At 39.4% G+C, this 14,033-nt stretch overlaps 1 protein-coding gene across 1 annotated transcript in view; it reads left to right on the forward strand.

The window, feature by feature from the left end:
- Positions 1 to 14,033, forward strand: part of LOC111661088 (neurexin-3a) — a 129,856-nt gene that overhangs the window by 14,013 nt on the left and 101,810 nt on the right. Inside the window, 3 exon segments of the mRNA XM_087176135.1 lie at positions 10,525 to 10,818; positions 11,398 to 11,545; positions 12,968 to 13,351. Of these exon segments, the coding sequence (XP_087032261.1) occupies positions 10,525 to 10,818; positions 11,398 to 11,545; positions 12,968 to 13,351 (826 nt within the window).

Below are 14,033 nucleotides of genomic sequence, written 5' to 3' on the forward strand. Positions count from 1 at the left end.
TGGAATTTTCTGATTAGGCTTACCAACAGTTTGACAAATATGACATGTTCTACAGTACTGTGCAACATCACATCACACCAGGCCAGAAGAAATGTTTCAGCACCCGATCTAATGTCTTCCTAATACCCATATGTCCCAAAAGACAATGGTCATGAGCCAAGTGCAAGATATCAAAACGATAAATACTTGGAACAACTTGGAACACATTACTCCAATCATCCTGACAAGACAACTTAGGAGAAGTCCACTGTATCATTAACACTTCATTATTCACAAAATACCCAAAGGAAACAGCTGAAATTGTACCCTCAGAGACAGTCTCTTCGAAAGGGGAAGACAAGGTAGAATCCTTCCCCTGTTTTAGTTTGAGTTATTCACGAGCGGGGAACAGTTTACGAAACCCCAATGTCTCACCCTTGGCTAAGAGTGTGTCAAAAAGTGAAATCTCAGGGTAAGAGATTTTGCCTTTGTCTTTCCTTGACATGGCACAAGTAGCGACACAAACAGGAAAAGTGTCTTAAGGAAAAGGAACCATGTTGTATGGACATTGGACACAGGAGCCACAGCAACCTCCACTATAGCCCAAAGCAGACTTGTTATAAAACTGGAGGAAGGCCCAAAGAATCAGGGACTGAAAAGCTGCAGTGTCTCTCCAGATCTTAATGGGTCAACTGTTTGTAGGATCAAAAGTGAGGGAAACAAAACCATCCATAAGAAAAGCAGAAGAGCCAGCTAATTCACGCTTTTGGGTTGGTTTTGCCATGGCATGAGTTACAGTGGCGCTTTGAATAGTTTCTATTAAGGCTACAGGCTTAGAGGATTTATATTTCTTGCTCAAGACAGGGCAAAAAGCAATTAGATTACCTGTTTTCTTGCAGTAGAAGCAAGCCTTTTCTGAGGAAGCACTTCCAATTTCCAACTTTCTAGTTAAAGGGAGAGAGGAAAGAAAAGAGTTCGAGCTCTAGAAAACACCATTCTGTGAATAATTTGAATTCTTTCAGTAAGATAAGTTGTCAAGATCTTCCTTAGTTTCTACCTTCCTGGATTTGCTCCATTTACTAAAGGGTCTCCTTTTCCTTAGCAAATGCAACATAAGTTTGCTTGTCAGGCCTACTGAGGCTCCTAGAGCATTGCCGGTAAGCCTCAGGAAGAAGCTCATAGGCTCTCAGAATAGCACTTGTAATAGCACCTTTCCTCAATTCTTAAAGCAGAGTAAGTTTCCTGGGCCTTTCCTACCAGAACACTTTGAAAAGCAATGTCCAGGCATGCTTAGGCCACTGTGAGATTGTAGCCACACATTCAAAATGAGGAAGGTACTTTTCAACATCTTTCTCTACAATAGGGGGAACCAACCTAATATTCCTGACTGCATCAAACCCAGATAGCTCAACATTAGTAGGTCTCACTAGAGCAGCATGCTTAAGTTCCAGTTCCTTAAGGTAACGCTCATGTTCTAAATGAATTTGCTTCTTTTCTTCAATTTGTTTGTGTGGCAATTGCTATTCTTGTAAGGCCAGTTCTAAGGCCACCTTTTGACTTCAGATCAATGGCATCATCTGACATTTGAGGTATACTTTGTTGAGGTACTGATGGAGGAGCGGGCTTGAGGATATCATTTTCAATTATAACAGCCTTAAGAGCTTCCTTAATACTCTTAGTCGTTTCTCACTACGGGCTATCTCAATGTTATAGTGATTGGCAAGTTTTAGGAGGTGGTCTATAGTGGATTTCTCAAGCAACTACTCTGAAGATGCACTAATAAAATTATCAAGGGTTTCCATACTAGATAACTTTCCTGCATCCAAAATGGTTAACTGCGCCTGAAATCTGAAATTTCATTAAATATGCACAGTATGCACAGCACAAAGTGTCCCATATGAGAAAAATAGCCAAAATCAATGGCCTACAAAGCTATAATCACAAAAGTAGGACTAGAAACAAACCATTAAGTTACTAATGTAGCACAGATTACCCAAGTAAATCCCATTACCCAAACAAAACCTGTTGGTAACTACCAACTTAAGCAACCACAAACTCAGGGAGAAATAGCCACCACAAAGTCAAGTTACACACCACCACGTGACAACACAAAAGCTGCATAACACAATAAAGTGAGGAGGTTTTCTAGAATGTGTACTATACATTTTCTTTGTGATCCATTTATTGGCCAACTAAAGATGGTATTAACAACATAATGTGCCACACCCCTGGGTGTTGACTTTTCATGGCTTTTGAGGTCTTGAATTTTGTGGTGTGGATTACATTTCATTAGTGGCTGTGTTGATAATACCACTTAGGGGCTCTTCCATCAGTGTATGAGTGTGATGTTTGAATGTGAGTGAATGGGTGAATGTGGCAAGTACTGTAAAGCACTTTGAGTGGTCAGTAAGACTACAAAAGCACTATATAAGTGCAAGTCCAATTACCATTCACTGGTTTATTGGTTTGATGTTTGGTTTGGTTATGAATGACCATATTTGGATTGGTATGTTCAGGTTCCAGGGTTGTGCTTACAAACAGTGCCTAAGCACATCACTTCTCTAATTTCATAACATGAATCTCCAATTAATCAATTTTCAAATATTTATTCATCCGGTCACCTGGATAGGGCATGACATCATGTGAATCATCACATCCCTTAATGATGTTCAGTTTCACAGTGTTTTCTCGTTTCCCATTTCCAGTTCAAGTTGTTGTATTTGGCTTTTAAAATAGCTCCTTCCTTTTGTAGAGCTTGTTTCTGTGTCAGCCCTGCATCTTGTGCCAGTGATTCAGCCTTTTGAATATTCAGCTTGAGTTTGCAGACACAATAGAAGACTGAGGGGATCATGATGACCTCATTGAACCCTTTGAATGAACAGGGTTTATGTCTGATATACTATCTTGAGGTGTAACATTCATCAACATTTTTCTCTAATACATTGGACACAGGAGCCTCAGCAATCCAAGTTCACAAGTTGACATCCATAAATTTTTTTGCAACACAGCTGGCTTTGAAATATAAAAAAATAGTGGACATTAAGGGTACAGTCTGAAGCACCTCACACAAGTGTATTTGAGGCGTGTTCAAATGCACTTGCAATTTTAATGGTGGAAAACTGTTGCTACCCCAGGTGTATGGTTCTAAATGGTTGTACTTATTCTCTTAATTATTCATGCTTTTTGAGTTTTTTTGGTATCAAGTATCATCTCCCATTCCATTTAAAAGTCAGGTGCACTGCACCTTGGTGGATTGCTATTATAATTCATACAGAATTAGATTCTATTTGTGACAAGTTGATTACATTTTTGGTACATTATGAAACTGGCAGAATAAATTTAGTCTAGGTGATCAATGGGGAACACTGTCCAAGAGACATCCATGACACTTGGCAATATGCAGCACACAATATACCACAAAGAATGTCCCGACCTTCTGAAGGATGCAATCACTATTGCTGCCTAAAGTTAGCAATGCCCCATTAATCCCCCCAACCACACTCCATCCTAAGACCTATCTTGAGGCAGTGGAACATGATTATGCCAATGGGCTCTCAGATGGGCACAAGTGTATTTGCTGTTTAAACAACCTGAGTGCTGAACAGAAAAATGACAACTGCGTCAGTCTGAAACTAGCAAGGACACAGAGACACTTTTGCATTTTGTGTTGCACCACTTTTTGCCAGGTATCAGATAGGGCCCATCATTGATCGCTGGACTATGCTAGTGGGCCCGAAGCCCTCATGGAAAAATACGGATAGTTTCTCTGTCCTTGTCCAGTTGTTACGTGGGACCCTACGAGGCCACCCTCGCTCACTGGCTTCGTCCTTGATTTGAGGCAATGAATGAGCACTGAGGCATGTGGACACGGGAAAGGGGCGGAGGAGGGCCCTCTTATGTCATTCTACCCATTTGCCTGTGAGGACGTCGCTGAGACTCCCAAAGGCACGCCCTGGCGATACCTCCACCAGAGTACTCCGTGAGCCCACAGACCTGCCCCTGTACTTCCGTCTCAATAATCTTATCAGGATTTATACCGCTAACCCAAAGGAACCTAACAGTTATGAGGCCTTCGCCGGGCCCGAACACCTGGTCAGCCTGGGGAGGGGTCCCTACACAGGTTCTCTACCCTACGGTGTGTGGTTATGTGTGTGTGTGCCCTAAGGTTGTCAGTGGTGTTGCCATAGTGTGGATATGCTGGAGCTTACCTCTGAAGTAATTTGTATTTCCTCAGTTACAGAGTTATTTTGCAATGCCACAAGAGAATAAAAGTAAAATTAAATGATTGAACTGGCTCTGTTCAGCACCAACCTCAGTCAAGGCTGATGACTTTGGACGGATTTTCAGCTGAAAGAATTTTTTATAACATTTGTTCTATTTGTTGTTATTGAAAATTTCTAACTGGTTGACATCAATTACTAGGTCCTCAGCACCGGCATTCATCAGGGACACACCACAAACGCAAATAATCAACTCTCACCAGGTTGAAAAATTTGAAAAGGTTGCAAAAGTTTAACCGCCCATGTGCCCTGAGTCTCCAAGAGACTTGCGAGTGGCAAAAAGCACCTGCTTAAATACCCCTTTCCGCTGCATATTACACTTGAGTGCATATTGCCTTATGCATTCACGTGTACACAGGCAGTAACACCTGCAGTTAGGTCCCCAGTGCACAGGAAATACCTGCAGTTAGGTCCCCACGTGAGGTCCCGAGCCAACTCTCGCCTGATAGGTTGAACTAAGATTGAATTTAGTTTATATGCCTTATTTGGATCACAGCGACAGGAGTTCTCAGCCATTTCAAGCCACCTCAGAATCACATTTGTCACATGGCAAGTTACAACCACAAAAAGGAAACTTATGAATGAATAACATTGGTAAATGACAATTATGATAACAAAGATAATGATGAACAGATTAGGTAAGTATATGATTAAATTAAATTATTCTTATGGAGGAGTTCTCCTTACATCTTTGTTTTTGGTCTTTTTATCATTGTTATCTAATAAAGCAGCTCAAGACTTTTACTATTCATATCAAACAAACGGTTATAATTTTCTACACCATCCCTTCAGCTACTAGGGACTGTAATAAGTAACCATGGATAATTAAACATCTGCAAATAATAGCAATAATTGCATAAACTTCCATTCCTTCAACAAACCAAGCATCATGTCTTGTTTCCTCCAGACATGATGCTTAGAATAGAGGACAAAAGGTCCAGTCTTGGTTTAATCAGACCAAGAATCTGAGTCCTTTAGATGTTTTTTTTCAAACTTTCACTGAGGAGATGCTTCTGTATGACCACTCTGCCGTAAAGTCCAGATCAGTGGAGAGCTGCAGTGATAGTTGTCCCTCTGGAAGTTTCTCCATCTCCACACAGGACTGCTATGTAGTGGATTTATTGCTCTACATCCATGACAAAATGAATAACACATTGAAATATTGGAGGGAATTGGTGGTTACATCTTTTGAAATGGACTATCTATTTTCATCCTAAAGGGAGCATAATTGAACCGTCTTTTGTAAAAGTGGACTCACGTGCTGTGGTGTTGACCTCAATCTGCTGCTCTGTTGTTGGCATAGTTACTGCTGCTACATGCTCAACTAATTACAACATTTTTTCACATTGATCCACTGGCCCTATAGCCTTTTGTTGTTGAATGAAAGTCATAAATGTACTTGCAATAATCGTCAGAGTTTATCTAAAGAACACAACAGCCTTTATGAAATTATTGTGTTTACTGACCTGACCTGACCGGTCAACAGCCATTCTGGACCACTGCGGCTCTTCCTGTGCCTCCTGATGAGCCACTCGTCTTGGGTCAACATGCTCAAACATCATTCATTTCTTTTTTCATATTTATTTACCTATTTCAATCAGACTCTGTAGCAATACATTTTTGTTCTTTTCCACAAAAAAATGAAATGCTCTTATTAGTTGACATGCAGAGGGGTTGATATCAAAGTAGAAACACAAAGAACATAAAAAATAAATTAACAGTCTCACAGCAGTCAAACTAAAGAACCTTGATGTCATGACCACTCAGCGCCTATATATCCGTGATCAGCTGATTGTCAAGGGGAGTCTCTACACTCCACAAAAATTACAATAGTTTACAATGAGTCGATTTCCACTGCCCATATTTCAATTCATCAACAAATCAAACCACCATCTCCCCCTGACCTCAACCTAGAACAGTTTACTGCCTGAACATTGACACACCTTAACTGTAGAGGTGACAGAACATAACTGTTGTATGATCATATCAATTGTATGCTGAAACTATGGCTGAGGAGGTAGAGCGGGTTGTCCACAGATTGGAAGGTCAGTGGTTGGATTCCCAGCTCCTCTAGTCTGTATTTGTCTGCAAATATATTTGAGCAAGATACTGAACCCCAAAACTGGGAGAGTGCGCATGTACAGTATAGCAGAAAAGTGCTATACATGTAGAGAAAATCGTGTGAACGGGTGAATGTGGTTTGAGTTGTCAATAAGACGTTTATCATTTTGTAACAATTTTTAAAGGCACTGACCAAAGACCTGTTTTGTCATTTTATTTTGGAGGAGTTTAGTGCTTTACAGAATATCTTTACTTTTTTTGTGAAAATTTGTGAAATAAATTAAATAAATCACCATGAAATAAATAAAAAAAAAAAAAAAATAACTAAAAAAATAATATATGTATACTGTAGGTTGATCACCCAAACAATTCGTGGGAGTGGACAATATTAGATTAAAAGAAATCAATACAGTGACATCTTTGCTGAAGCTGAAGCAAGCCCAAGTGTTTAGCACAACAAATACAAGTTGACTCATTGTTATAAGAAGTAAATAATACAGACAGCAACACATATTTCTATTATTATTAGTACTTGCTACAAAGCCAGTTGGCTACTAGAGACAAGTGAAATTCAACTGTCCTTTCCCTTCTGTATTGTGAATGTCTGAAGAGACATTGTCATTCACATCTACGCTTTTGTTTTGGAAAAGAAAATGGTGGAGCTGCTGTGGGGGTTCAGAATACATATGTTGAGTAACAGAGCTGCAAACAGAACAGTGGCTTCTTGTGAAGAGGTGGTGGAATGAGATAGACGGATGGAAGGAGCAAGAGCAAAAAATATGTTACAAAAACAGAAGGAAAAGCAATACAGAGATTGAGAGTGGAGAAGAGGAAAAGACCATTTTCCATCCATTTCCTGAGCACCTTAAGCGATAAGATGATTTACTGTCAAATCTGCTGATGGAGTATCAATAATCTCAGCCAATCCCCTCCACTCAGCCATCACTGCACTCTCATACAGAACCCTGGGCGAGGAGCCAGAGCAGAGACATTAATACAAAAGAGTGAAATGGCGGAGAGGGTGTGTTTGTTTTGTGTATGTATGCACCAAGAACATAGCCAGGCAGAGGGTGTTTCTCTGCCTAGAGAAAGAAAGCTCCTCAATTTTCCACTTGAGCAGATTTCAATTTACACACACAACCCCCTCTGTGACTTCATCCCCTCTTTGTTATTGACAGCGTTTAGGGCTGCTGTGATAAAGGATTGGACATTTAGTGTTTTTTATTCCTTTTCTTTCATTGAAAGGACACTTGCTTATACAGGAAACTGTTTATAAAAAGCAGCTTTGTGGCAAGGGATATAAACTATGAAGGTAGCACAGTGAGATCTATAGTTTGTTTGTGGGTTTACAGTGAACAATACAAGCATGAAGAAGGCTGATAATGTGCACTGTAAATTACTGATTTATTTTCTTTCTTTCTTTTTTTTTTTTTTTTTTACAAAATACCATGTTGGATAGAACAGCAGTGACATATCTGAAAATAAAATTTAGACAAGCCATCCAACACTTGCACACATTTGTAGATTCTAAAAGATACTGCAGAGACAACCAGGTGTTACTAGAATCAGGGTCATGTTAAAGACCGGCCATTCTGCTGGCCTGTTTATATAAAACAGTTAATATAATTTAGTAAGAATCCTTAATGTTTTCTGATCTCATAATTTGCTGTTAATGCAAACTCAACACTTCCTTCATGTTTCCCTAATGTCCTAAAAAGGGTAGCACTGAAACTATGAACGGACTAATCAATTAGCCAATCAGTAGAAGATGAACAAGCACAGTTTTGATTATCTATCAATAGTGTCAGTAAAATGCAAAAATGCCCAACATTTTCTGTTTGAGAGCTTTTAACTTACTTATAATCTACCTCAAAATCATCCATGGAACGCCATTGTACTTGATGTTGATATAGTACATGGCAACCTCCAGCAGTCAACTCTAGGTCTCTGAAGTTGATTGCTTGCATGCCTACACAAGCACTCTGTTTTTCAGTGTCAGTGATTGAGTGATTTTCTGCTGTTGTGAATTATCACATCAGTATGGAGTCTTTAGGTTGGTGATGAGGGTTTCTCTCACTGGAAAGTGTACACGTCTGCTGTTTATTTATGACTCAGTTATGTTACTGTTAACCAACTAGAGGCCTGTGCTACAAAGTAGGATTTGAGGTTATCGCAAATGGAAAAAAGAAAGACAGGAAGTAAAACCCAGGGATGCACAAAAAATGTCATTTCAAAATAAAGTTATAACTGATATTTTGTAATAACAATATATCAATTGACAATTTTTGACAATGTGACCATATGAAGTGTCTCATATTCATTGGTTCATAGCATCATTTTCGATTTAAAAAGCTAGAAGAACCACTGTACACCACAGTACGTCCTCAGACCAAACGGCAGATACACACAGTTAGCGACAAGCTTCTGAACACGTGTATGAGAAGGGGGGAACACCAGAACGCAACAGAGTTCAGTTGGGTTCAGAGTGGGTGGATTAGGGGTTGGATTCAAAATCATAGCCAACATACAACATATAAATACGTACATACAAATAAGCACTCAATTCATTTCAGTGTGACTTATTCCATGGTCACATCAGTGTTTTGGAGGTGGTAAATCTATCATACAAAAGATCATATAAAAAAGAGAGTTTCTTCCTGTCTGTGTGGAGCAGCTGCTACAAGAGTGAACATGAGTGATCCAGGAACATTCCCCAGATCTGTGTGTGGTTGCTATGAAATCGATTAAAAATCCCGCACACTGTCTGACTTGCAATAAACTATTTATTGGCAACTTTTTGGTATTAGACATTCAGCAGGAGAATCTTTTTTAATGTTGCAAAGAAATTGTTTGTTGCAAGTCAGACAGTGTGGATTTTTTAATTGCTACTTTGGATCCACTCATCCTGCTCCTACACGCCTTCTTTACTGAATAGTGGCCCCCGATTCATGGGGCCACAGAATAAGCCACAAACTCCAGGCTTTAGTGTTGAATACAGAAATCATCTCATAATATTCAAAAGTTACAGAGCTCATTTTCAAAAGAGCGCCGCATTAAAGAGGATGTGCGCAGTATAGATCCTCTGTGGTCTGTTTAAGTCCAACAGTCTCTCTACACTACAAAAAGTCTTGGGAGGAGTGATGATGACTCCATATTGAAGTTATAAAAGATGTCCAAAATGCTGTGGAGAACAAGCTACTGCTACTCACCTGTTGTCCACCTCCATCACCTGTCTGTCATCATTCCAGATTGATATCAGGATAATTATTAGGATTAGGTCACCTTATTTTTCTCACTTGTTACTTTTGACAGATTTGTTGTGACCACCATGTTAGAGGGAGCTTTCTCTCTTTGGACTCAGCTGTGATGTCCAAGCTCTTGATTCCTTCTTTTACATCAGCTCTTCTATTAGCTTGTGGCGAAATCACTCATATCAAATAATTTCTGGAATGTGATGAGCAAAAATATGACATTCTTTTTTATAGGGACCATGTCTCAACCTCTGTTTGACCACTGCTTTCAGCACACTCAGCAGGTACTTGAAAAAATACACTGAGCAACATTAGTAGTTGCTGACTGTTCTGGATTCTGAGTTCCAGCTTGTAGTCATGGATCTCTCCTAGTTCCAAGCATGGGTGACCTGGATGGAGCTCTCTCCGCATTTCCATAAACCTTGGATTTCTGCTGCTGCCTGTCATCAATCTGTGTATATTGTTTAGTTCTAACTTGGGGGCCCCTGGTAGCTCTCAAGTCCAACCCATGGAACTTTGCTGCATGTCATCATCCCCTCTATCTGTCCCTGACTTTCCTGTCTCTCTTTCACTGTGTCTCTCAAAATAGAATTTTAGAAGTATATGCACAGAGTCCTTGTTTCCTGACATAAGGGAGGTGAACCTATTCTAAATATTTGCATTGTTCCTTTAAGGTAATAACTCCCTTTAAACCTTGATAACCCAATTATCACCAGTATAATTAAAATTCATATACACAGATGTGCACTGCATTCACCTTGAGAACAGTTATAATTTTAATTTCATCTTGAGCTCTTTCCTTGTTTCATAAGAAACATGACAATGCAGTTTGTTGTATTAACCAATCTTAATCATTGTAATTTTATCAGAGGTATTTGATCAAAGTAAATATATCCATCTTTGGTCATACTGTAACACTGCAGGAAACTAACACTTTCCTTGCCCTATTACAGGTGGTATATAAGAACAATGACATCCGACTTGAGTTGTCCCGTCTGGCTCGGATTGTGGACCCTAAGATGAAAATCCAGGGTGAGGTGTCCTACAAGTGTGAGAACGTGGCCACGTTGGACCCCATTTCTTTCGAGACTCCTGAGGCCTACATCAGCCTCCCCAAGTGGAACACCAAGCGGATGGGATCCATCTCTTTTGATTTCCGTACAACTGAGCCCAACGGCCTCATCCTCTTCACTCATGGCAAACCCCAGGAGCGCAAAGATGCTGCTCGCAGCCAGAAGAACACCAAGGTCAGTCCATAATCATCAAGATCACTTAATGACTAATTTCAGTTCTGTTTTAACAAATGTCATTCTAATGATATCTGTTTAGGGTCAGCAGAAAGACGTGTTTAGCCATTTAAAAAAAAAAAATGCCCACTAAAAACGGTAATATCAGTTTACATCTTATTTAAAATATTTTCACCACTTTATCTCTATGTCAAACACCCCTTTACTTTGGAACTACATTTTGTTTTCCTATGAACAAACCTACACCTACACTTTGTCTGACTCAAACAGCTGATCTGGTGAGTAGTACAGTGCACACCATAGGTGCCCTTGAGCGTAGTAATGTGGTAGTTCAACAGTTTACAAACTGTAGTTCCAAAGGAAAGGTCTGTTTGATGTCAAGATAAACTGGTGAAAATATTCAAAATAAAGCAACACTTCAACTGATATTAGCTTCTGTACTGGTGCTCATGCTGCTTCTCCAAACTGGAAGCTGATCCAAACTGAATACTTACAATTAAATAATCAAACCTGAATTATATGTTGCATTCCTTTTGCAAGTATCTGACTGAATGGTAATACATTTTTGGCCTTGTGCAGGTGGATTTCTTTGCTGTAGAACTACTGGATGGCAGCCTGTACCTGCTGTTGGACATGGGCTCAGGGACTATAAAGGTGAAGGCCACTCAGACAAAGGTCAATGATGGTGCCTGGTATCACGTGGACATCCAGAGAGATGGACGCTCAGGTCAGTTGTGTTGGTGAAGTCGGTGGAATAATCATGTCCAAGAATTGACTTTACAAATTAGATTTGTTTCTTACCGAGCAAAAATTGAAATAAACTGAATTTAATTAAGTTCTAAAATGCAATTAAGTTGTTTTCAAGGTATGAGGAAGTAAATAAGGGACTCATTAGATGTTATCAAATGTATAATGAGGTGGATATCTTTTAAAATATAGCAAACACATATTTTCTCCCCAGTAACCACTTTTATCAACAAGCCCAAATTAGAACTCCACCCCCACAGATATCCACCCTCTTTTTAGTTACATGGTTCATACTTTGTCCAAGTTCACCTTCAGATACAGATCATGCCACTCATCAAAGCTATGACCTCCAAATACAACTGGACAACATCTATCACATACTAAAATAATAATAATAATAAGAAGAACTGAAAACAAGTATACCTGATAATAACCAGATTCCGTTTCAAAGATATTCCTCTACATAATGTCACTTTATTGTCAGGATTATGTTTGCAAGATGAAAATAAGGCATGTCCAAGTTTACACAAAACAACTCAAGATGTTGGAGGGATTGTGGGGAAAAATATTACTGATTATGTACATATTCTTTTTAAATATAAACAAATACAAACCTAATGGTCATATTTTACACACAATAAAACAGACGTTCAAGTGAGTGTGGTATCTAGAACAATTAGGTTTATGTGGGAACTTGAAAGTATAGATATTTATGTAAATATGGTGTTCATATACGCACTATGATCAGTAATAACTATGCTGCTACTCTCTATTGCTTTACCTATGCACTGTCTTCTGGGTTGGTGTGAGGTAGGGCTGAACAATGTGCAAAAAATATCATGTTGTGATTATTTTTGGCAGATATTGCGATTGTGATAGGAGTTACTTTTTCAGTTTCAGTCAGTCACATTTTTACACTTCATTTTCACTGAAACAATATAATGTTTGTACTACACATTCATGTTCCATTACGTCTGGAGAGTATGATATGTAGGCTGAGGAATCTCTGTAGCACCACAACACTTATGGGGCTAACAATGTAAAACAATGTTGTGACACATTTTACCTTCATCAAACAAATTGTGGCTCCAGCAATTTGGATATTCCACTTGGCCATATTGAGATTTCAACTGTATTTCGATTAATTGTGCAGCTCTAGTGTGATGATTAAAAAAAAAAGTTGAGGTGAAAAGTTTTGTGTCATAATGTTTAAATAACAGGAAATGTATATTGTACTAACTACAAAAAGTGTAAAAAAAATACAGTTAAGTAATAAATTAACAAGAAGTACACTAAATGTTTCTTTTTTATAATCTAGTCAGGATGAATAGCTGTTCATTATTGTGTGTAGAATGTTTTCTTCCTGACATCATCATTCTATCTTGTACCACACCCACCACAGGCACCATCTCTGTAAACAGCAGAAGGACACCATTCACAGCCAGTGGTGAGAGTGAGATTCTGGACTTGGAGGGTGACATGTATTTGGGGGGGCTTCCTGTTGACCGCACCAACCTCATCCTGCCCACTGAGCTGTGGACAGCGATGCTCAACTACGGCTACGTGGGCTGTATTCGTGACCTTTTCATTGATGGTCGAAGCAAAGACATCCGTCAGATCGCTGAGGCCCAAAATGGTGCTGGAATCAAACCCTCATGCAACAAGCAAACGGGCAAGCAGTGTGAGAGCTACCCATGCAAGAACCGGGGGGTCTGCAAAGAAGGCTGGAACAGATTCATCTGTGACTGCACTGGGACTGGCTACTGGTCACGCACCTGCGAGAGAGGTAAATGATTGCATGTCTAGTTCTCTTACATGAACTCTAGATACTACTTTCTAAGAGAGACCACAGTCTTTCAGGCTCCCTTAAAAGACTGGAGCAGGAAAGTGACCACTCACAGACTAACTGGTAATATGAGCCAGATTAGAACTGTGTCCCATGTAAAGAATAGGTTCACAGGTTACTCAGCTGAACCTGTGCCTACTGCCCGAGGTGTATTATCACCTCAGTGTGGTCCCATTACAAGAACAAAATAATCAAATAAACAACTGGTGTGCAGTAGATTTATGGATACTGAGAATATAATATCTGTGTCCTCCACAGTTGGACATGATTAGACATTTCTGAGCAATATTTGCACAAGCCTGAACAGGTCAGTCTTTTTGACACAAAACAGTTTCAGTCTTGAAATGCAGTATATGAGGGAGGAGGTCTCTGAAACACAGCTTCTATATCAACAGTGAGCAGAGGTGCGTGGAGTGTCACTGTGTCTGCGGTTTTATTTGTGTTTGAATGATGGTATTTGATCTTTGGTTTGAGTCACATTGGAAAAGTACTGTTTTTCTTAACTGTATGGTGTCTTAGTTACAGTTTTTTGCAATTACTTACCCACAAAAAGTCAATGCTTAGACCAAAGCATCAAACCTGGTGGAACGATTGTAAAAAAAAAAAAAAAAAAAAAAAAAAA

Source organism: Seriola lalandi, unplaced genomic scaffold (assembly GCF_002814215.2).
Source record: "Seriola lalandi dorsalis isolate HSWRI2012SDOR001 ecotype SW California unplaced genomic scaffold, Sedor1 jcf7180002054534, whole genome shotgun sequence".
NCBI classification, from domain to species: domain Eukaryota; kingdom Metazoa; phylum Chordata; class Actinopteri; order Carangiformes; family Carangidae; genus Seriola; species Seriola lalandi.